The 24,789-nt window shown below is 43.3% G+C and overlaps 1 protein-coding gene across 1 annotated transcript in view; it reads left to right on the forward strand.

Annotated features, from left to right (window-relative positions):
* The window catches only part of adgrl3.1 (adhesion G protein-coupled receptor L3.1), a 111,978-nt gene that overhangs the window by 17,927 nt on the left and 69,262 nt on the right, over positions 1–24,789 (forward strand). The window contains exons 3-4 of the mRNA XM_070984590.1: positions 9,820–9,985; positions 15,918–16,131. Of these exons, the coding sequence (XP_070840691.1) occupies positions 9,826–9,985; positions 15,918–16,131 (374 nt within the window). The 5' untranslated portion in view covers positions 9,820–9,825. The remainder of the gene's footprint in view (positions 1–9,819; positions 9,986–15,917; positions 16,132–24,789) is intronic.

Here is a 24,789-nt window from a genome sequence, read left to right on the forward strand (position 1 = left end):
TATACTGCTAAAGGCACACATCAGTAGCCTGACTACAAAAGCAGCAAAGTTGAAGTGGTCTGAAGTGCTACTTAGCCAAAGTGTGTAACACATAACAGAAAATAAAGTAGAATTTAAAATCAGATTAAATCAGCTTTGTACTGTATGTTCAGACTATCTAAAGGACATTGGAGCTAGGCTAGTTAGCATTTGGTAGAAGTAGGACAGTAGGAGATTTAGTCACTGCCTAATTTATGTGCTTTAATACACCCAATTTCTAAAATGATGAACCATCAAAACTGATGTTACGATGTCAGGTGGGATTTACATAATTGTGGCTGTGACTGTGCTCTGGAAAACAGTCCCTGCAGTGTGGTTTTACCTGTAATTTTACATGTTAAAGGTTCCCTGTGAATGACTAATGTACTGACTGACTTAAATAGCCTGTTGCGCAATGCTTACAGAAGAGGAAAAAATGGCAGATTGAACAGCGACCTGCTGAAACCCAGACTGATGTCTGCTGTAGGCATACAATGCTAAAAAAAAGTGTTTTATTTAGTAGTTTAATAATCTAAAGGGACCCCATAACAAAACCCAAAATATCAACACATTTTCACTTTAAACTACAACTTCACTCTCACTTCAAAATTACGGAGGCTTAGTTATGAAGAGGGAACGTGAGCTGGGTTTAGACTGAAGTGAGACAGATTACTTTTACCCAAATGATGATGTGTGCAATCGTAATCTTGCTTCAGTGATCCTCTGGCATCAGTTTTGCATGCGCGGGCCTCCGTGGTCAAGTTAGCAATATTAAATATCCAATGTCTGGTTAGACTTACAAAATAAAATTTGCTGAGAACAATAATAAACATGCTTAACGTTGTGAGATGGTCAGTCGGCTTAGGAAAAGATTATGGTTGTGTTAAAATAAGTACGTTAGATATTTACATTAATTAGGTACGCTAAGTTACATTACTTCAGTTACGCACATTACATTGCTTCACTTACAGTACGTACATAAGTTAAAAAGACATCATCGTTAACATTTGGTTTGACATGAAACTGGTCACTGTGAAAATCCTGTGCTTGACCCACCCAAACCTCCACATGTGGACTTTTCTCACTCTTCATGCAACGTCATTTGACGCGTTGGGAGTGAGAAGAAGAAGAAGAAATGTGCTTTATTTTATCACACACACTACATGCACAGGACATGCACACGCCATGCTTCGTGAAATTATTTCTCCGCATTTGACCCATCCATCGTCCGTCCTTCCTCCACGGCAGACCAGGAGCGGTGGGCTGCCATTCAACAGCGGCACCCAGGGACCCAGTACTTTTTTCGTCACCACTGGTCAGGTGGTGATCTTCTTGCATGTTTTTAGTGGGGGTATTTTTATGGAGGATACCCCAGGGGGAGAACATGGAAACTCTAGCAGGCACCGAAGGCATGGTGGAGGACACGCCCCTGGTGCCCACAGCAGGAATCGAACCCAGGAATAGAAGTCTATTGGACTATCTGCAGATTGAAAAATTAAAAGCAGTAACCAGTGTCCTAAAAAATGACACCAAGGGGTCCTGACCAAGCGTCCATATGTAAATCACTGAAAGTGAGAACAGGGTGGCAATATGCCATGGCCTGTCATGTGCTATTCAACAGGAAGAAGACCCCACAGTGAGCGAGAGGGAGGAGGCGGAGCTGTGTGGAAGCTGCAGAGGTGTGTGTGACAACTCGCTGTCGGAGAGAAGAAAGAGCGGGAAAGCTGCAGAAACCAGTGCATCGATAGTGTGGAAATTGAGTATTGAAATCGTTCCACATATTCAGAATCAAAAAAGATCTTTTCCCTTTTTGTTGCAAAGAACGATCATTTATTATATGTGACTCCTAACTAATGTTCCAACAGACTTTTGCCAAAGCTCGTACCACAGGCTTAGCTAGGGGGAGACGAAGCTAACGTTTCTACCTCAAATTAAGTCAGTCTTAATGACCATCTTAATGACCATTTCACACCAGTCTAAGACTAGTTTTAAGTTACTGGCTGCAGGTCTTTGCCTAGTTTTGACCTATCTCGGCTTTGTAGGAATTATGGTTTCTAATATTTTTGAGTTCCATTTTAATTTCATAAACATATTTCTCCTCTTACATTTGACAGCTGATGCCACTATCTGATGATTTGTTTTATGAATCTCCATCCGAAAGTATTCGAGGGTCGCCTATGGATTGACAGGGAGGAACGAGATAAATGCTTTAGGTTATTAACTTGCTTTAAGATTCTCCTCGACTCACTTAGATCGCTTTTGGCACTCTCTCTCTCTCTCTCTCTTCCGCTGCCTCCCTCCATCCTCTCGATCTCCGTCCCTCTGTAACTCCTCCTTTATCCCATCTTTCCATCTCCATCATCCTCAGCCCCTTCCTGACCTCATCCACGTATCTCCTCCTTCATCTTCTTCCCCCGCCTCTCGTATCCTTCATCTCCTCTCCTCACCTAACCTCTCTCCTCCACTTCTCCTCCTCTCTCCATTCTCCCTTGCACATCCCCGCCTTAGCCTGTCTTGTCTCATGAGGGAAGGAGGGCGCGTAGAGTTGATTAGACTGAAGCGTTGTAAAGTTCAGAGCAAAGCAGAGCATGGTGTCTAGCCGCCAGGCGGTGAAGAATCAAAACGGCGGAGCCTTACAGACGAGGTCGTTGGCGGTGGATTTTCAGGGTGGTTTTGGTGCATCGGATTTCTGGGAGCGTCCTCAGAGCAGCCAGAGGCAGCCATGCGGAAACAGCAGTGGTCTGGTCAAAGCCGGAGCCTCCCCAGACGCAATTTTCTGACGGGCATAGAATGTCTAACATGGAAGAAGAGGATGAGGTGTGCAGCCCAGAGCTTTGAACTATTTTAATGTGGAAATGATTTTAAAGGGATGGAGCGCTTTAAAATAAAATGAGTTTTTCTCATGCAAAATGCAAAGGAGACTCGATTCAGCCTCGCTCGGCTCTGTCATAGTCCATTATCCCCGATCACGATGTTGAAATAGAATAAAATGCTTTGATTGGATTATTTTTAAAAGCTATAAATAAGCATGATGGGAATTTTTTTTTTAAATCCAACAAATAAGTTGATTTAAAAAATCAGCTGTTATACTACATGTGACAAGGCAGTGATAAACCGCTGCCTTTCGTTTTTCGCTGAGGACTTTGAATCGAGACCACAATGGCCAAAACATGTCATACTGATGTGAGGGTGACCTATACCTTTAAGGCTACACTCCAGCACTCTGCAGCTCTTTGCTGTGAAGCCGCACAAAGGATTTACAACCAGTTCTGTATGAAATAAATTGCCACACAGGCCACTTGTCTTCAGGGCACAATGACAATTGTGCACATTCCTACAGTGAGCCAGCCCCTCACCCACCTACTCACTCACACACATGTGTGCACTCGCCTGTGTGTACATACTGTATATGCTAGAAAATAGCCAGTGGGAGCAGCCATGCTGCATCTGGCTGTACCAGCCAAATGTATGGATTCAAAATGAGAGACACAAGCTGACATGACGGTTTGTCTTGTTGAGTTAAGATTTTGCCATCGCAAACATGTGACACTGACTCATTATTAATTGTGATTTTAATATGGTCCGAGGGGACTTGTATGCATGCTCCCCCCTTCCCAAAACACCCCGACAACAGTACGGACACATGTTGTGGCCAACATGTCTAGACATCCATATTGTTGGGAGATGACAGTATGTTTTCCCTGAGCCTCTGGTCACACTGAGGGGCCACTCGCTGCTAATCACTATCCTAGGCTTCATCAGCACAGGGAAATTATGAGGGTGGGGCTTCTGTTCAAAATCTCATGGTGGTTTGAGTGTGTGTGTGCATGTTGCATGTGTGTGTCATTGTTTGCATTGTACATGTTTGGTATGTGCCTGTTTGCGTGTGCATTGGTGTGCATGCATCCTGTGTCTCTCATTATGGGCCACAGGCCAGACTCCCACCAGTTCCCATCCTGATTAGTCATCTCTTCAGCTCCACACTGCCAAATTAGCTACCTGAGTTTTTGTGTTTATGTATCTGTGTGTGTGTGTGTGTGTGTGTGTGTGTGTGTGTGTGTGTGTGTGTGTGTGTGTGTGTGTGTGTGTGTGCATGGTCACTCTAATCAAAATTCCCCCAGCTTGTCTACCTGCGCTGATGATAATTACATTACACTACCCATACCCACTCACACTCTGTCACCCACACAACCTCTTTCCAACCCTCTCCATCACACACACACTCTCACACACAGAAATAGTTCATGGTGGTTAAACCTAGCCTAGCAAGCCAACTGGAGGTAATTTACCGTAGCTTGGCGGACACATGCCATTTTACTGAACACAGTGCATGGCCCCGTGAGCTTTGTTCTGCTCAGACTTCCCTCCAACGGAGCAAAGAATGAACAACTAAAAAGACTAAAGAGGGTGAAGGAAAGAGCAGGTGAAGAAAAACTAAATGAAGAAAAATTGCAAGGGGAAAAAGAAAACATAAGCTGCTGACCTTCTTCCTTTGTAATTATAGCCTACTGCAACAAATTCGTTGCTGTAGATGATGACTACACACACGCAAACACACATATATATAAATATATATGCTTCCACTCTAATTTGGGAGAACATAAAATATTTATTTTTTCAGTATTTTTTAAATTCTCTTTATTGATTTGCATTTTTTTGTGACTTACACACACACACACACACACACACACACACACACACACACACACACACACACACACACACACAGACAAATGTGTCCACATGGTATTCTTCTTAGGCGTACAAACAGAATATAAACGCAGCATGGACACATTTGAGACTGTTTGCCTGGAGGCTGAGGGACTAGGGCATCTGGTCTCCCAGTGATAAGCATGTGTGTGTGTGCAAATCTGTGTATGTGAGGGCTCGTGCGTGTGCGTGTGTGTGTGTGTGTGTGTGTGTGTGTGTGTGTGTGTGTGTGTGTGTGTGTGTGTGTGACGTGCGTTGACAAGGTAGCCCAATCCGGTCAGCACTCATTAGTGAAAGAGAGAATCCCCGAATGAGGAGTGCTGTGACAGGCAGGACTCTCGTTAGGGGTCTGAACACACACACACACACACACACACACACACACACACACACACACACACACACACACACACACAAATACATAGGGTCAAGCTGCCTTGGTGCACCGAATCAGCCCAACATCAATTAGTTCATGGATGCATGCAATATAGTCTGTGAGAGTAGTGGCCCCTGCAACAGCTCTTTTAATGCCCACCCTTTAGGAAATGAAGATTCAGGGCAGGGAAATATAGGACATAGAAACCAAGTCACTTATGCATGCAAGACTATTAGGGAGCAGGTTGTCCTAGTGGTACACTAAATAATAGGTTGTTGTTGAGAAATAATTAACTTTATTTAACAAGGTCACACCAATCTAAACCAAATTACATCTATTTTTTGTCGCAGATATCGTGAATTTTATATATCCTCCACTCTGCCAGCAGAAAAGTCTGAAAGGAACAAAAATATCATGCATATTGATGCTTCTGGAATAACGTCTACCGAGCAGATAAAACCAGGGCAGAGATGAAGAGAAACAGCAGGTATAGCAAAGGACTTGGATCCAGGCAGGCTATTTGTTTTGGTCTGATCCTGTTTATTAGTTGATGTTTTGCTCACATTTATGCAGATGCTGCCAGCCTGGCGGTGAGTCTCCAGTGAGATATAACTAGCTCAGGACAGGAAATATTGAGTTCATTTAAAATATATGGCTCGATTATTTCATCATCTTAGCAGTGCCACTCACTGTTAAAGTGATGAAATAATCGAGCCATATGTAGTATTCATGCACATGCGCGCGCATGCACACACACACACACGGCATATGATGTTTGCCAGACCTTACAGTACATGCGTGATCATCTGAAGAGTATGGGGAGTAAACACATCACATATGTTCTGATAATTAGCACCATTACAGCCTGTTTATTCAGAACCAGTCAACGCATTAAAATAATGAAAGGAAACAGGTTAGAGACGAGGGGCGATGCTCCGGGTGTCTATCCATTGTGGGCATAGTGGAACATATTTTTTACGCCATTATCTGAGCATATGGGCGTGTGCAGCCCGGCTGAATGATAAACACAACTTGAGTGATTCGAGCTTCGATTAGTCCTGGACTGCTCGAGGCTTTCACGCAACTATTGTCTGTAAAGGCACCGCGAGCATGGTGGAAATGAGAGGGTTAATTAACTGATGGGTGAGACGGTGGTGGAGCATACGGGGTGATGGAATAGCTTTTGAATTATGGAACAGTGGAATGCTGTGGCTGGTGGCGTCCAGCCATATGTCAGTGTATGCCTCCTGTGTCTAGCTGGGGACAGCTGGTCAGATTGCTCATGTTCAACCGAGTTAGGGACCAATCAATCAAAATGGGGCAGCTTGTTGAGTTGTTTAAGCAGGGGGAAGAATAGAGCACGGGAGTCTATTGTGATTCTATCACTTTGGTGCCATTATGGATGTGTCAGGAACTGTTAGCAGATATGAAATCACTCTCCAGCCAATCAGGCCTACCACCTGATATTTAGAAAGGTGAATATGTGTGTAAGTGCCGCAGTGGATGTTATTTTGAAGACTGAAAGCCTGAGTTGATCCAAACTTGAAGGGATTGAAACCTTACTTTTACTTTTGTTCTTCTTCCCTCTGTTCACTCTGTTTTGGTGAGTTAACAAACCTAATTTTGAAGATTTGCAGCATCTCCATCATATTTCTCACAATCACTTGGTGGTAGTTAAAACATGCGTCCTTCCCTCTCAGCTGTTGGCAAGCCTTTACAGACTTGCAAATGTAAATGCATAGATTTTCTGTCAGTCAATCAGGGGTTGTATTTTAAATACAAACCGCAAGAATTTTATTTATTTTATTTATTCATTTAATGTATTAGGGACAGTGTACAACTCAAACATAAATGTCACCGTTTGATGCGCCGTACCAGATTAGCTTCAAGATAATTCACATCTGCAGTCCCTGGGCAGCTTACAGCAAGAAAACAGCACAGTAAGAAACAGTGCAGAGTAAAAACAGCACACAAAGTCATGCAAAGAGAACACACAAGACAGGCAATATAAAAGTGCAAACAAAAGCACATCACAAATGTTTGCTTGCCAAGCAAAACAAGCCACAAAGACCATAGGATCTTTGTGACTGCAGCGTTGAACAGATTTCCAGTTGATACGAAATTGTTTCCTGTTTTCAGAACTGAAAATTGAAAGTCTATAAAATGTAAAAACGGTGAAAAGTGAAATGACTGGACACAAAGAAAAAAACTATTATATGCTGAAATGCAGACAGATTCAGCATTAGGTAACACTCATTTCAGCCTCTTTTCTTTGTAATCACAATATTTTTTAATTCAATTTCTCTTTCGGGGATTTGCTTTGACATCCTAAAAAGAACAGAGTCAATAAAACCCCAGATGACTACGCAGCGCTTATCACACTGTGTGTCTCTGTTATGGGTCTGTTTCCAGAGACTCTGCAGATTCTGCGGTGTGCATGTGCCTCTGGGTGTATCTGTCCATCCGTTCCGTCTGCAGCGTGAGGCATTTTGTCATTGTAGATGCTCAGATGATGCATTATGGATATGTAGTATGTCTCTGGTGGTTATTGAAAGGTCTGTATCATTCTGACAGTTTCTATAAATAAGTTTGTATATATATGAGTGTGTGTGTGTGTGTGTGTGTGTGTGTGTGTGTGTGTGTGTGTGTGTGTGTGTGTGTGTGTGTCTGGTCTTCTTATATCAGTAGTTGTAGCTAAGAGACTGTGCCAAAGCAGCGATTTGCCTTCACAGCATGGCATGACGGAGATAGCTGGCTATTGTCTTCGTCTCTCCTGGGCCAAAATGATATGGTCCTACTGATCAATAGTCTCTGTTACACGTGATGTATTTCCCATGGCTCTGGCTGTCCGCTTTACTCCATCTGTCCCCGACTGTTGCAAATTTCTGCAGGCTCTCTCTCTCTCTCTCTCTCTCTCTCTCTCTCTCAGTCAGACGCACACATAGACAAATCCTACACGCCTGTTTATCTGGAGCTGGCTCTGGGTTCCCTTGAGAACAGTTAACATTTAGGCACAAAACAGGGCCGCTGTTACCTTTGAACTACTCCCATGAAAAATGATGTTTGCTTGACAGCGAGGATGGTTGCGTAATGACTGAGCGAGGTGACGATGCGTCTGCAGACTTAAAAACAATGGCAAATTCACACCGCAGAGTGTTTCACAGAGGAAATGGGTAAATATCCCAGTTTTTCATAATTAAAAAGTGAATTTGGGAGCGCAGAGAGAAAGTGATTGAGTTAGTCGGCGGTTGAGCGGGCGGGTGAGTGAGCGAGTGATTGAACAATGCTGGTCAGCTTAATCAGTTTAGAAAAAAAGACGGAGAAATGATGCTTTCCAGTCTGTCACTGTTCTAACTAATTTGAGAGACCATCCCCTTATTAATTGTTTACTGCTGATAGACCATGAAATGAACAATTAGATTGGAACATCAATACATTTCACACTTGCTGCTGATGTGGAATAGCAAGTGAAGTGAATCCTAATACAGACGGCGGCGTCATTATGCAAACATTAAGCACCATTTTATTGTGTTTTTCAAATTTTTTTCCACAAGGCCAACATTTAGCATTTAGTCTTGCATTTCCTTCACAGATTTGCTGTTCATGCCTGTTGTCTTGTGAAATATGCATTTGGACAAATTGTCCCGTTCTGTCGTATTATTCAGTATCATCTCATTTTAACTCCAGCTGTACTGGAGATGTAAAATGAGACAAAAATCAGAAGAGCTCTGTATTCCTTAAGAAACAGTTACAGTGTGAGATAGTTTGAAACAATAAAAAGACGATATGGGGACAACTTACTGATGGATGGACTGTCTAGTTGTGTCTCAGACAAATGCCTGTGGAATTGCAAATAGTTCCTCAGCCAGTGTGGTGTCATAATGTACAATGTTTTCCATCACTAGGTCTGTCAATGTGTATAATAAAGGGATCAGTTTGATGATAACAACCTAATCTCATTTTACTTTTCATTGATTAACATGTCTATATACAGTACAGAACACTTATAAATGGTGTCTATAGGAGGGTTCTTCACCACTACTGCTACCCCAGATATGACATCTATCTATCTATGCCATTATGCTTCTTAATCAATCCATGCTCTCTGTATTTCTCCCAGCATCGTTTAAGATAATTATTGATTACTGTCTTGTCCACTGCGACATACGTCTACAGGAAGCTGCATTGACCTGTGTTAAGTGCTGTTTATCAAAGCATCAATCTGCCATAAACAGCATAATAGAATGTCAGGGAAATATTTATAATATATATTCTCCTTTGCTGTGTAAACTTTGCAAGAGTAATAACTGTTAGTTGTTAAAGCGGTGTGTCGGTCAAGATCAAGCTGAAGCTGATTTGTTGTTTGAATTTGCAATTTTAGAGAATGCAGCTGTTGGTTCTCCATCATAAGTGCTTGGTAAACTGTTAATAAAGCTGTGCTCATGATTTTTTTTCTCTGAAATTGTGAAAATTCACAGTTTACCAGCAAATGTAATAATTAGAAGTCTAATGGCTGCAGATGATATTTGCATCAGCATTTGAGGTATTCAGGGGGATAAATACAGTCTCTGCGTGTGTTGTACAAATCATGCAGTAATGGTGTTTACACAGTATGTACCTTATACAGATATGACAATTATTTAGAGATGTGGCATTTTAACTTATTTAGATATGGCATCTAAGTGAACAGATCCTCTCTGTGTGTCCATTTGCAGGCCTGTATGGTGTCAGGAAAACTGAGCTGTGACAAAAACAGCTCACCACAAGACCGTCTGGGCTCAGCAGGAAGTACCTCCATATCTACTTCCAGGTCAACCTCAGACGTCATGTGGACCAGATGCCTGCTCTTCATCTCGACCTTGTTTGCTCCCATTGCCATTGGTAAGATACTTTTACATCTGGGCCAGTGTGATGCTGCCCAGACCCAGGCTCAGTTTTTGAGGCTGCTGTTGGTGGTGCTGTTTTCTTGGAGTGTAATATGCTGCAGAGTGTTTCTAATATTTTTGCTCCTTAACACCTACAGAAGGTTGAACAAAATGTAGCCAAAATGCGTGTGCAAATTATGTGAAAATGGCAGTCAATTACTCATAACATGTTACTTACTGAAAAAGTAATTGCAATGTTGCAACTCATTCAAACATCTTCTGAATTTAACTGAATAAAACATTGTGATTTAACATGTAGCATCGGCGGTCTTAAGTGACAATCAGCAACTAGCTTAATGTTAACCCCCGGAAACGGCGTGCAACACTCCTGCCACAGTGGAGCGGCACAGGGTTCACCCCATTTTCCATGGATGGTTTTTTGACGTGTGACAATAGCAAAAGCACACGTGTGAATAATTAAATGGATGATGGCTGAAATCCATTGAGGCGCTTCAGGTTTTGACCTACTGGGACACTCGAATAGAACAGTCGTCATTAATGCTGTTACACGCACCTGCAATTTTTGTACTTTGACAAGGGGTCTGTTTTTTGTTTTTTGCACTATTTTAACCAGTTGCATTTCATTAGAAGTGACTCTACCTATCTGGTCACTTTGGGTAATTCTGCACACACTTGCAGCCACGTGCCCGTTTGGAGACACAGTTTTACATGCAGTGACTGACTATAAACGTTTGGTTTCACGTGTTCAAATTTACATTATATGTCCACAACTACAAAATGAAAAACTGACTCCTCATCCACCCTCACACCCCCAGGCACTTGCTAGAAAAAACTACAGCTGCAAAACACTTAACTCACTTACTCTTGCTCATTTACACAGATCCTCGCTCTTATTGCAGTGCACATTTATATCTTTCTCTCACTCTTCTGTGTTCCCTCTCACACGCACGCACATTTACACCGCACACACATAGACAAACACACCCAGTGCAGATGCAGCCCCAGTAGGCTGTCTGTATGTTTCCTCCTCTCCCCCTGTGACGGTAGGCTTTGAAGACTCCTAGAGGGAGCTCTGGCCCACTTGGACTTAATCCTATTAATGGCTGCTGTCAATCACACTGTTGTGAGGAAAAACCACCACACATGCAGACACATACACACACACATAAAAAAACACACATAAGCATGTACTTGTTCACATGCCTGCTGACTTGCATGTGAACAGATGATATACTTGAAATGCTGAAATACTGTTTACCCACACGGACACAGATCCTCATTAAAAACACACACACACATAAATACACTCAAGTACACACAGGAAGTGCTCACAGGCAGCCACTTAGACACACAAACACCAAGGGCTTTGCTTTAACACCAAGAGATGAGTTTCAGTCAAAGGTATTTGCATCAACGTCTAAAGAATAAGTCGACATATGCAAATCGTACTGTTTATACTTAGCAAGGATTAGTTGAAACAAAGACAGTTTAGCTTGAGGACACGCAGCAGCAAGCACTCCATCTTTTCCACCCAGCCGTGTCTTGTCATTATTTCAGGGTTATGTGAAGACAAATAAAGGAGAACAGGAAAGCATGGTTTTTTTTTGTTTGTTTTTTTTTTTTAACAAAAATCACAGAGAGATTGATTTTTTAGACTGCATCTCTGGAATGAACAGTATATGACACGGTGGACTTGTTGATCACCTTGGCGAGGGAAATGGTACGACTGTACATACAAAGCGAACGTCACTGCGGGTGACCTCAAGCTAACTGTTGCAAACACATGACTAACACGGTGTTAAAGGTAAGGCTGCTGTTATCAGTGTTTTTCCTGTCAACAAATACCACGAAAGGACATCAGCCAACGCTGTATTAGTCCATTCCTCAATACTTCCTGTCCCTGTCTGTGGCACTCAGCCCAGGCCGCTGTATATTCCTGCTTAAAAACAAACATATATTTGATAGAAGGCTAAGCAAAAAAAAAAAACAAAAAAAACAAAACATGTCACCCAGGGCAACAGTGTGGCTCATTTATGTGATTTTGGATAATGATAGGAAAAACATCTGAACTGTGTAATATTCATTTATTGAGGCGACTTTTTAGTCATGAACCCTTTTTAATAGATCCATGGGAACTGGATCTGTGACCAGGAGTTGCCCCCGTATAAAACATGCAAAGACTGGAGTGTGTGGATGGTTTTACCATCATACATTAAGCCTCAGCTCCAGCACCTCGAGCAAGCCTTTATTTGGTGAGCAGTGATCTGTACATACTGGAAATAAATAGTTTTTGGACAGCAACAGACCTCTTGAGGAAAGAGCAAAACGCTATATCAGGATTTGGTTACACAGCCAAGTTAGAAGGATCACTTCATTGCTGGCTTTTTTTTTTTTTTTTCAATGGATTTATTGACAGTGAGAAAAACATAGAATATTACAAGTCTAATGCCTGAAAATATCCTTTGCAATGTAAAAAATGTGTTGTTTTTGCTCTTACTCAGAAGACCCACATTTTAGACACCAGCACCGGCCAAATGCTTTGGCAGTTCGAGTGAGAGATCACCTTTTAAATCTCTCTCCTCTTGCCTCTCACCCTTTCCTTCTCCTTCTTTCCATCTATTCCCCTCTTTTGCCACTCTCTTGTTCTTGGCCCAAATGTAAAAATCGATATCCTTTTGTTTCAGCCCCCTGAGGCAATGAGAGTGTCTGAATAAGATTGTCTGTACTGTCTGTGGCTGCCAAGTTTCTGTCACCACTTACACAACTAATGACAGACACATTAACATGCACTTGCCAGCTCCCACATTATTGCATGTTTGCAAAGACAGAGAGCTAAATATTGGCGTGTACTCTGCGTGTGTGTGTGTATATCACGTGTCTGTATGAAAAGGCACTGTGAAAGCACATGCTTATTTGGAAGAAAGTGACAGAAATATGTGTGAAGTGAGTCCTTTGCATGCAGGTTAAACACAGTGCAATTTTATAGGTGTGGCAGCTGATATAAATAGATGAATTAAAAGGTGATGGATGAGACAGGACGGCCTGTGCAAGTCAGAGCATTTCCTGCTGCTTATGAGGGCAGAGCGGCTTTTAATTAGAATACAGATAGACCCTTTATTTGAACTGTGCGTGCGAGCGTGTGTGTTTGTGTCATAATGCTCTCTTTATGCCCAGTGGGCACCCTGTAAGGCAACACTGTAAGACATCTGATCCAAAGCCAGTCTAGACAGCTGGCTTACAATACTGCGTATTGATCCCCTCACGCTTCAATTAACCCTCTCCTCAAAATTCACATTCATGCTCACAAAGGTGGACCCGATGCAGCCATTGAAAGACTAATAAACTAACACTCATATTAACACAATAATGACCCACTGCCCGAAGCACTCCTCTCCTACACACACAAAAACTCCTTCAAGTCCTCAGCCGCTGCTTAGACACACAGCCTGTCTGAATGTGTGCTTAAGGTCGAATCATAGCCTCTGGTCATATGTATGTGTGTGTGTGCGTGTGTGTGTGTGTGTGTGTGTGTGTGTGTGTGTGTGTGTGTGTGTGTGTGTGTTCATTAGAGAGGACATTTTCAGTAAATGTCACTTATATATCAGTCTTATCTGGAAGCTAGCGCCTGCCATTATCGATGTAGTGCCCTCAGGTACCAGCACCACACAGATACTGGCTGCACTGGCTCTGAATTTCTGCTTCTACATGTCATCACTTGGAGCACTTGTATGCATTTGTGTGTGTGTGCGTGCGTGTGTGTGCGTGTGTGTGTGTGTGTGTGTGATGTGGTGAAGGGCAGTATAAAGCAGAGGCCGGGCAGAGTGTCATTGAGCTCATTCAGATTCTTTGCAGCATTCGTGTAACCATGATGCTCCTCCAGCCAATGAGAGAGCCAAGGGAGGGAGGACAGGGTTGCTATGGTTATCGTGACAGGGAGAGTGAGGAAGGTGGTGCTGTGCATTGCTTTTCAGGGATGTTGTACATCTGAGTCTGAATTGCAGGTAGTGTGTGTGTGTGTGTGTGTGTGTGTGTGTGTGTGTGTGTGTGTGTGTGTGTGTGTGTGTGTGTGTGTGTGTGTGTGTGGGCAGAAGTGATTTGGGAGGCCTTGACAGGATCTTCAATAAAAACAAAAGTGACAAGAGGCAGTCACAATCACAGGGCCTGTAGCCACAGACCACCAAATTTCATATATTTTATTTGTTTATTCAAGAGGGACAATGCATATTATGTATATTGCACCAGATATAGCTAAAATTCTCAGATGAGGTCCTCGGGCAGGGGTAGCCGGTGCTCGTAAAAAGAAGCTGTGTAAAATAAAATCTAAATCTAAATTACAATTATTGTATGGCCAGGTGACGCCTCAGCTGATAACCCATCTATCAGGGGATGATAGCTGTTGTACCCGGGGATCGCTGCGCTCAAGAACCGAGAATAACAACATCCATGATACACCACAGCAACCAAAATCCCTGGGATCGTTCAGCCCCATCCACCCCCCCAACACCGTACTCCAATCACAAGACCTTATCTATCCAGATCAAGACAGCATCTTTTTTATTACTTTATTAAATTAAAGCATTTATTAATTGTATACTATTGATGAAAATACCATTAGATCATCTTATAGGACAGATATTCATATAGCATAAGTACCACATACATGCTTTAGTTGCTCCTGTCCCAACTTGTTTGAAACATTTTATCTATGTGTTAGGCAGTGTCCCAATCAAGGTTGTACAGCAAACATATATGCATGTTATATACGCATATACAAGCTTACGCACAATGAATTAAAAATGAAAAGACTGACCACATGAAATCCAAGTCACATCATTGTCATGAAAGACCTTTTTCACAGCTGACATTTGGACTTGTCACGGCAGGAAAAGCACAGGTGTAAATGATAACACTGAAAATGAATGCATATTCAGGTGAGCTACTTTTCAGGATCCTGCTATTTTGCATGCTGGCTCAGTGTCATGGCTTACTGGGACTCTTGATGGAGCTGAGCCATCCTTAACGACATTTGTTTCACTTATGCTTTTCCTGATACAGCAAGCCAAAATGTCTGCTGTGAAAATGTGTGATAGCAGCGCCTGCTGTCAGGTGAGGCATCCCAGAGACAGAGCCGCAAGCCCACATTCTCTTCAAGCACATGTATTATTTACTTATTTTTTGTATTTGGCAGCAAGTGCCGTCTTGGAGTTTGATGGCATGATGAAGAGCACATGCCCCATCACATCCCGTGCCTCTCTGCAGCAGCTATTTCCCTTTGAGAAGATTGCCAGACAGACATTCAGCTTATAGGATATCAGGACTTAATTAGTCAATGGCAACTTAATTGCTGTGTGGTCTTGCAGATGCTTCATCATCCAAGAGGCCTCGTCAATTCTACTCATTAAACCAAGGAAGGAGGAAGTAAAAGCAACAGCAGCAAGATAGATCTGGGACAGATCAGTAGTTTCAATCTCAATGGAATTAATGACATGCTTCCTATTTCAGTACAGGAAGAGTGGATGTATGCATCAAATTTGCAACTTCTGAGAATAATTAGGCATTGCCATCTTTGAATAATCTCTGCAGCATTTAATGCCTGTTGAAATTGCCAGGCAATTACTCTCTATCTGGAGTTGTGTCTAAAACTGTTAACTGCAAAACAGTAATTACCAAATCGCTTCACTTGCGACAGTGGATGTGCCCTTCTGAAAAATCGTCTGTGATGCTATTGTTTTCATAAAGTGTGGATAATTAGTCTATATGACAAGGGTACAAATGCAGTTTTAGTTGAACACAATCTGTGCTTGTACAATTTAGGCCTCCAGTGCACATGTTTTACAGACAGCCCCACAAATAAGTCCACTATTTCAGTATGTCAATCGGTGGGGGAGACCTAATCTTTATTCGAATGTTTGTGTTTGTGTGTCCAGCCTATGGCCGTGCCCCTATCCCCATGGCAGTGGTGCGGAGGGAGCTGTCCTGTGAGTCCTACCCCATCGAGCTGCGCTGCCCGGGCACAGACGTCATCATGATCGAGAGCGCCAACTATGGCCGAACCGATGACAAGATCTGCGACTCAGACCCCGCCCAGATGGAGAACACGCGGTGCTACCTGCCCGATGCATACAAGATCATGTCACTCAGGTCAGTGCGCGGTATGTGTACACGTGTGCGCGTGACTGATGTGAAAAATACATGCGAGTGGAGTGTGCAAAGCCTGCGCTGCCTCTTGTGTCGAAAGTTTCCCCTCAAGTCTCCCATTTTGAGAGAGCAAAATTGGACAACCACGGTGAATGTAATTAATTCTGTGTATTGCTTTGTTAATTAAGTTTGTCCCATGGCATACTTGGTGCAAAATGCGCAAGGCTGACTCATGGCACAAAGAGCTTTAGCCAAAGCAGGAACACTATGAGTTGTTCTACTTACTCGTAGAGCAGAAGAGGCACATCTCTCAGGCCCAGAAGTCCCAGCTACAGTATGTGTGCAGTGTTCATTTAGTATTCATTTTGGTGGAGTATCACTGTCAAGTTCTGCATTAGTCATGTGTTAACCCACTTTCACAAAGTTGACAGCAAACAGCACAGGAATAAAAACAACACAACAATGCAGCACACCTGTCAGACTTAGTGCCTGACACTAAATCTGTGGAAACCAGTGTAACCGGCGAGCCCCACCCTGCGTGGCTCTGCTGCTCTCACTTCCTGTACGTAGTACAATGCCACACAGCCGCAGAGCCCTATCAGACAATGGAAATTACTCAGGTGACACTTCCTCTACAGCTGCCCAGTGTGATCGCCTCCTGTTAAGAGCATGGCAGCTGAAGCATGAAGAGTATTCCACAGAATTAGTAGTTTATCACTGAACAAGGGAGAGAATTCATGCTTAATTTAGCTTTTCTTTAATAGTGTTACAATGAGATATTCACTGTATTGCCTTGATATCCTAACAAAATCATTAAAACATGGATCTCACAAGTTAGCATTAGACTGGATAGATGTTATTCAGGTACCGATTTGTTAGCTGCACCCTGGCCATGTTTAATAATGACTAACTGAGTCTCAGGGGCCTAAGCTGGACAATTAAGAGCTTGATGATATGTACATTTTACACACACACACACACACACACACACACACACACACACACACACACACACACACACACACACACACATATATATATATATATATAATGTACATTTGATTAAAAGGTTATAGATAGCATTTATTTAGCAAGTGAGATAATGTCTCACTCAACATGGTTTTTCAAGTATCTTGAGTTGTATTAAGGCAGCTTAATTGAATGGCATAGCATACTTGCTTGAAAGAAATGATCATCAGTAATGTGCAAAGTAAAATTTAGCATCAGGTAATAATTTTTCCACCAAACACCTCTGTAAGAAAAAAACAGTGCTTTTTTTTTTTTTTTAGTTGCAAGATGTAATAATCTCATATCTCCTCTTTCCTCTCTCAGCTCTGCACAGCGTTCAGTCTTCCTGCAAATGCATCCACACTCCAGAGATTTTCATTTTAAAACCAGGAGACAGAGTGCAGTTTTACTCGCTGCTGAAGTGGTTTGAATTTTACTCCAGATTAACATTTTGTTAACACTTATTTGGTCGGCAAAGGTCAAGCTTCGCTGGTACTCGCTGCGGAAGTGTTTTTTTGGTTGTATTGTTAATAATCTTTTGTGGTCTCTACACACAACAGTCCCAACGTTTTATGTTGGACAGGTATGATGATGATGAGAACTAACTGGAAAATAATAGCAGGACAAAAATAGCAATGAGGGGAAAGGAATGCTCTGTGTAATGAGAATGTCTGGATATAAATAATTCATTGATGTCACCATTAGTATCTCAATTTTTCAGATCACGTGTTACTCTGACTTTGAGTGCTCTTTCCTGCTGTCCCATTATTTTCCCTCTCATCTTTTTTCTGTCTCAATATTGCAGTCATCTCTGTCTCTCTCTCTCTCTCTCTCTCTCTCTCTCGCTCTTCTGTCTCTCCGTCAAACCACCTGTCCGTGTCATGTGGCAGTGCTCTGATTGCGATTGCCTTGGTCTGGCTTGGTCTCTCCGCTCGCTCTGGCAGCTGCAGCTTGTGTGGCCACTCTCCTACAGTCCTTGCCATCCATAATTTATACACATTTGCGCATACACACACACACGCACACACATACACACAGCATGTGCCACACACAGCATACACTGCCCAGGGGCTACACCAGACTTTAAGCTCCAATTAGCAGAGCCAGAGGCCAAACTTAATCTTGAGGGATCCTCTGTGGAGGTGACTCAGACCAGAAACAACTGTTTATCACATATATTTTCAATGTGTGTGTGTTCCAAGAGGCGGTGAGTCAACCTTTGTGTGTGTCAGTGCACAAAATACTGTATGCGCACAAACACGGACGAGGCATGGATATGCTCATGCACACAGAGTGTTGTGCGTTTTAAAAGTACCAGCATTACACATAAATGCACACAGTGAATTTCTGAGTGTGTGCTCATGCACGTATCTAATGAGCGTGTGTATGCGCGCGCGTGTGTGCACTTGTTAATGCGTGTGGAAGGCTGACTTGGGGTTTTTTGCTCACACTGCAGTGTGTTTGTGCACGCTTTTAGCTCTTTCCTTCTAATACTCACACACCCCTCTTCTTCAGTCTGTTTCAGCCTGTCTGGTTTCCACTCTGTCATTCCCTCTATGTCTGTATCGTCTCTGGTTTTCAAGCCCAGCTCAACTGGCTGATAAAATCAGAGCATGTTCCGCCTGCCCAGTGTTTCCTCAGTATCACATTCTCTCTTTGTTTTCCTCTCTACCACTCTCCAAGGCCAGGGAGTGTGTGTGTGTGTATGCATGTGTGTGTGTGTGTGTGCCCATACCACATAATTGGTCTTGATATCAAAGCCTCATATCTCCAGAGGGTCTCACAAGGCTTCTCAGGCAGCCTAGAGAGGACCTGATATCGCTGCATTTCCCAGATTATCTCCCCATTGGGATACACTGGGTTGAAGGGGAAACAAAGCCGTGGCCATGAAAGTTACGCTTAATCTGTTTTCGCGATATACTGGCCTCAGTTCAATGACTCACTCGGTTTTACCGCGTTTTGAACTGAAATGCCTCTATTCTATTTCAGAATGGCCACTGAGCATTCTTCGTTTTAAGATCTGTTCCAGGTTACTTCAGCTTTATTAAAGTTTTACCTTTGTTATTTGATTCATTTTCCTTTTATTCCAGTTTTCTTTGGTTTATTATAGGCTCACCCCACTGGCACAAGTCTCTTCCTCTATATGTGCTCTCCTGGAAATCACGATCAATTTCATTGTATTTTTCAAAGCAGCCATGTTGGCTGCAGCCGGGGCGTGGTTAGGTTGAGTGAACGCTTAAGTGTCACTGGGGAGTGTTGTATCAGGACAACAGACGCATTTGACAGTTTGGGTTGTTCAATTCTTCACAGGGAGAGAGAAACGCAAGCCAAAATGGTGGAATGCCTGCATGTTATAGCGATCTATTGACATAAAAGTGACTTGATGGCTTCCGCGCAGATGCTTCACAATGGACCTCTTGTCCCTCACTGATACTTGAGTGCTTCATGGACCAAGTACCTTTCAGCGCGCTCTCTCTCGTTCTCTCTCTCGGTCTCGCACACATGCATTCAGGTACTCGAGGCTGCGAGTGTGGACGCGCTGAAGAATGTGTAGACAGCCCACACAGACACACAAACTCTGTTTGGCTACCTCTGCCACAGCTACCATGTTAGAAAATGACTTATGGACTTCAAGCAGACGCTCCCCCTGACACCTCCACACCGCCTCTCCCATCTTGTCACCTTGTTTGCCCTTCTCCCTTTCTTTCTCTCCTCTCTCTCTCGCTCTCTGTTGCCCTCCCTTTTTCTCTCTCTTTAAAGTCCCTCAACACAAGAGGAAAACACTTTGACAAAAAAGACGATGGTTGGGATTTGTTCCCCCTTCTCTTCCACCCGCCTTCTCTCACTTGCTTTGGAAGTGTTAAATAACAGCATGCTTCATGTATTATTCTCCTATCTGCCACTCTCTTGATATCTCCATTTTTGTCACTCCATTCCCAGATTTTTTCTCCCCTCTTCTCATTCCTCAAATTGCTTCTCACCCCCTACTTCTCGCGCTCACTGTCACTTTTCCCTTCTCTCTCACCATCTGTTTTAGTTTTAGTTTTTGCCTTTTCCTGCTTTTCCATTCTCTTTTTTTTTCTTTCTCCTGCCGAGGGGAAAGGCGGGGTTGAGGCTGAAGTGCAGAGGTTTATGAGGATTCTATATTTTGGCTCCATCTTGACCAAAGACACCAGGGTTGAAAGCCAGAGAGACATACCAAGTCTCCAGATTAAACCTCAGTCTTCACTGGCCCCAGGGAATCTAGGTGCACGATCACTGTAAACACACAACTATGCACCACCCAGCTCACACACTCTCTTGCTCCCTCTCAAACACACACTCAGAAAAATTCGGAGAGTTGCTCATCAGTTCCCAAGCTTGGTCAACTTCTTCATCTCTTTAGAACTGAGTCTCAGCCTTCAAAGGACCAGGCTCGTGTGCTCATGTGTGAACATTGTGTGTTTGCCTGTGTGTGCACATGTGCTAATGCATACATCTATAGTGATGCTTTTGTATGTGTGTATGTGTGCTATTGAGCGTGCATGCACTTTTGAACCATTCACGCGGGAGACTGTAAAGAAAAACCTCTGAAGTTCTTTTCCTTTGACTCTCTGAATTATAGAAAACCACTTGAATCAAAGACTGCATTCTAGTGCTTGCCATGTGCTGCAGTCCAGGACTGTGTAACCAGTGAACTATGCCATACAGTCTGCCACTTTTTTTTTTCCAGGCGTACCTTCATCTGTCTTCTCCATTTGAGGCTAATCCATCTCTGTGAACACAGAAGGAGAAGGCGAGATAATGACAGAGACACGGATAAATAAATGCTCGAAACCTTACATGAGTCTTACATTTTTGATCTTTATTCCAGCTCAGTGACTCTAAGTACAAAAACAATATTATCTGCTAAATTGGAGTTTTGCACTGAGTCAGCTGAGGCTGTGACTGCTGTGTGTTTTGTGAGTGATTCTTGCAGAGGTGGACTCACCAGGATATGTACAATAATATCTTGTCATTATATCTCTGACTTTTTCTGTCTCTATCAGCTCGCTCTTCTCTCCTCCTTCCATTAACTATCCTGCTTCCCACTGAATGAGGTCATATCTGGAAATGTCCTACTTAATGTGTCGGTGTGTGTGTGCGTTGGTGTATGTATCTGTGTGTGCGCGTGTGCTGCCACCCTCATATAGTCACCACGGTTACAGGAGATGCCCTGCGGCACCCTGGGGGCCCAACTGTCACCCTTGCTCAGTGCGGTAATTAGGGCCCACACACATGCATGCATATGTACACACACCCACACACACACACACAGAAAGATGCATATATCTAGAGAGAACAGAGGAGAGAAGCTCCACTTAAAGATGGACAGGTTCTGGCGTACAGTCAGTCCTGAAACACACACACAGTGACTTTCCTTCAGCTATGTGACAGCAATGGACGCGAATGTTCCTTTGTAATCTCATCAACACATAATATTGTTATCCCTCATGCATTGCTGCATTTTCCATCCACCCACTCACGCACCACTCACCCTGAGTGACAGCTGTGCTGCTCTCCCAGAACCTCTGTATTTCCACATGTCAAAACCTCCACTGTCTGACCCTTTTCTCCTGTCGCCACAGCTCTGCTAACCTTAGTTATCATGCTTCACCGAGCACCTAAGCTACACGGCTGCCTGAGAATGGCTTGAGAATGGCCTCGACATCGCACACTCCGTCTCTCTTTCTCTCCAACATACGCACACACAAAGCCTGACACATCCGCAGACTAGCATGTGAGTCAGTGCCTCAGACACGCTGGCGTGTAGACAGCGACAGACTTCCAGACTGGCTTGATACTTTGACATTGACATTGAAGTGCAATACCAGACCAGGACACGGGGAAGACCCCTCCCCCTCCCTCTGCACATACGTGCATAAACGCAACAGCATGCATTTTTTGGGGCATCATGAGGAGAGGCTGACTAAATCCTACGAGACAGTGTCTCTGTGTGGCGTGGCTCCGTCGTCTTGGCGGTGATGGCGTCTTACACGCTTCTCTGCTTTTAACCAACCAAGAGAGACCACCCAGCTGTCTGAAATGCTACTCATCTTTTAGCTTTAAGGAGGATTTTGGAGTTTGTGCGAGCAGGTGGTCTTGGATTAAACTACGGAGAAAGAGGTGTCACATAGAGAAACACAGACGCGCGCGCACACGCACATGAGCCACAGAGAAACACGGCGATGTCAGCACAGGAATGTTGCTAGGTGGAATCAGGAGGAAGACTCCCCAAGTGTGTCCTGGAATCGGACGACGTGGAAGTTGCCATGGTTACCAGTGGAAGAAGAGAAGGGAGGAGAGGAGAGATGGCGGAGCTCAAAAACTACTTGGCCGTGAGCCTGCTAGCAAGAAAGAGGCCATAATGTGTTTGTGTTAGCATTACTTGTGCGCCTCTGTGTTTGATAAGAGATTCAATATTATGAGCTATTTTTTCTTGTAACAGTTCCTGATCCCAAAAGATATTGTCCTGTAGAAAAAAAAAAGATTCACTATCACCAACAACATGGGTCTGAAATAACATGCATCCAGTTTGCGCCCAGTTAGGATTTATGTTACCGGCGTTATGCAGGTGTTCACTGTTTGTTCTGTCAGTGCAGGCGGATGATTTCTTGACTGCAATTGGTTGGATTCAGAATCAAAATTTCGTTTTCTGTTCAAGTACACTTGACATGAGTGGTTGACTTGAGTGCTTCCCAAAGTGCATGCATGAGAATGCCAGCGACGCAGGGGGATGCAGTTTGTCAGACAGAGAGTGCGTATCGGATACAGGATATGTCATATTGGTGATATAGAAAGTGTAGGTTGTATGTCAAAAATGACACTTGACATGCTGAAAAAGAATGGGAGAAAAACTGGGAGAGAGAGTGACATCCTCCATCCAAATATTAATAATGTAACACATTTCAAAGCTTTTTCCCAGCAGGGAAAACAACATTATTGTACCTGTGGCTTGTCTGACAGGCTGCTCGAGAGCTGACAGAAACGTATTCAGGGACCGCAGAGGAGTGCGTCAGTGTTTGTGTGTATGTATATGTGTGTGTGTTTGTGTGTGGGAGAAAGAGAGAGAGAGAGAGAGAGAGAGAGAGAGAGAGAGAGAGAGAGAGAGAGATCTGTCATTTCTTTTATAAGTGTGGTGTGGTGGTGCTCGCACAGGATGTGATGCGTCTGCTTCACTATACCCATTGGTAGACATATACACAGACTTACACACACACACACACACACACACACACACACACACACACACACACACATACACGCGCCTGTCTTTTGCTTCCTTTCTCTTACCTCAATCACTGCATCACTCTTCAATTACTTACAGCCCACGTCTTCTGCATCCTTCCAACTTTCCTCCATTTTTTTTTATTCCTGCTGTTCTACATCCATCCCCATCACTCTGTTTGTCCATCTACAGCCCGACTGTATATGTGCGTCTAACCACATCAGGGAGCTAATAAAGCAGAAACAAGGCCAGTAGCAGCAGAATCTCATATGTGGTGTGTGTGTGTGTGTGTGTGTGTGTGTGTGTGTGTGTGTGTGTGTGTGTGTGTGTGTGTGTGTGTGTGGGAGAGAGAGAGGGAGACAGAGGGAGGGAGTGAATGGCGAGCCTAACAGCTTTTTATCCTGTAGCAAGATACAGTAACTATGCTCTGTCTGCTGTCAAATGGGTTTCCTGAAGTCCCGCAGGACATAAAGAGCCCTGTGAAACCATCTCTCCCCCTTCCTTTTGTTATTTTCACAAACTGTCCTTTATTTTATGCCTGTCCAACTGCTCAGCTCCCTCTGCTTAATATTTCTCAGTTTGCGGATTTTAATTTAATTTCTTTTCAGAAAGTGTTACAGGCTTAAAAAAGTCTTTTTTATTTTTTGCCATGGGGAATAATTTTACACTTGCTACGATACTGTATTCAGTCTATTTTTAGGGAAAACTTGTACGACCGATTTGACATAATTTATAGCGGTATTATCTGGCGATAATTCCTGTCAAGTTTCATGCAATCTTTTGGAAGTAAATGCTGGCTAAAGGTATTTTTTTTTAGATTCTATCAAACTGCAGCAAAATTAAATGGGGAATGTATGGGATTCATGTTATTCACGGAAAAAAAAAAAAAAAAAATCAGCCTTAAAGGTCACAACGTTTTAGACAGTAACGAGAAGGACAAAATGTATTCTTGATTAAAGAGGAGGCAAACTGTTAGTTTGGACCCAAGGATGCAGACCCGGACACAGGACTTATTAGAAACAATAATTTATTAGCAATAAGACACAACAGAAAGCTAAACTAAAGGCTCACTCAAAAGGAGTGGAAATGAACAAAAGTTGCACCGACGAGGCGGGTCTGAGGCAAAGCACGCGTGGAAGCGGCAGGTAGGCACTGAAACAAAGGAGCACACTATAAGTGGCAATACAAGTCAATGGACATTAGCTGCAACTCTGGAGAAGAGGAGGAAAGGAGACGTAGCACTCACGCTTGAACCACCAAACACCATCATGGAATAATGAGGAATACTCCGGCACAGGTAGGAGAGGGCCAATCAGGAACAATGCCTCTCAGGTGAGCCCCTGAAGGGGCGGAGCTGACTGGGTGTAGGGGAACGCCCAGCTGCACAGACAGGGGAGAACAGACAG

This window comes from Chaetodon trifascialis, chromosome 2 (assembly GCF_039877785.1).
Source record: "Chaetodon trifascialis isolate fChaTrf1 chromosome 2, fChaTrf1.hap1, whole genome shotgun sequence".
NCBI lineage: Eukaryota > Metazoa > Chordata > Actinopteri > Chaetodontiformes > Chaetodontidae > Chaetodon > Chaetodon trifascialis.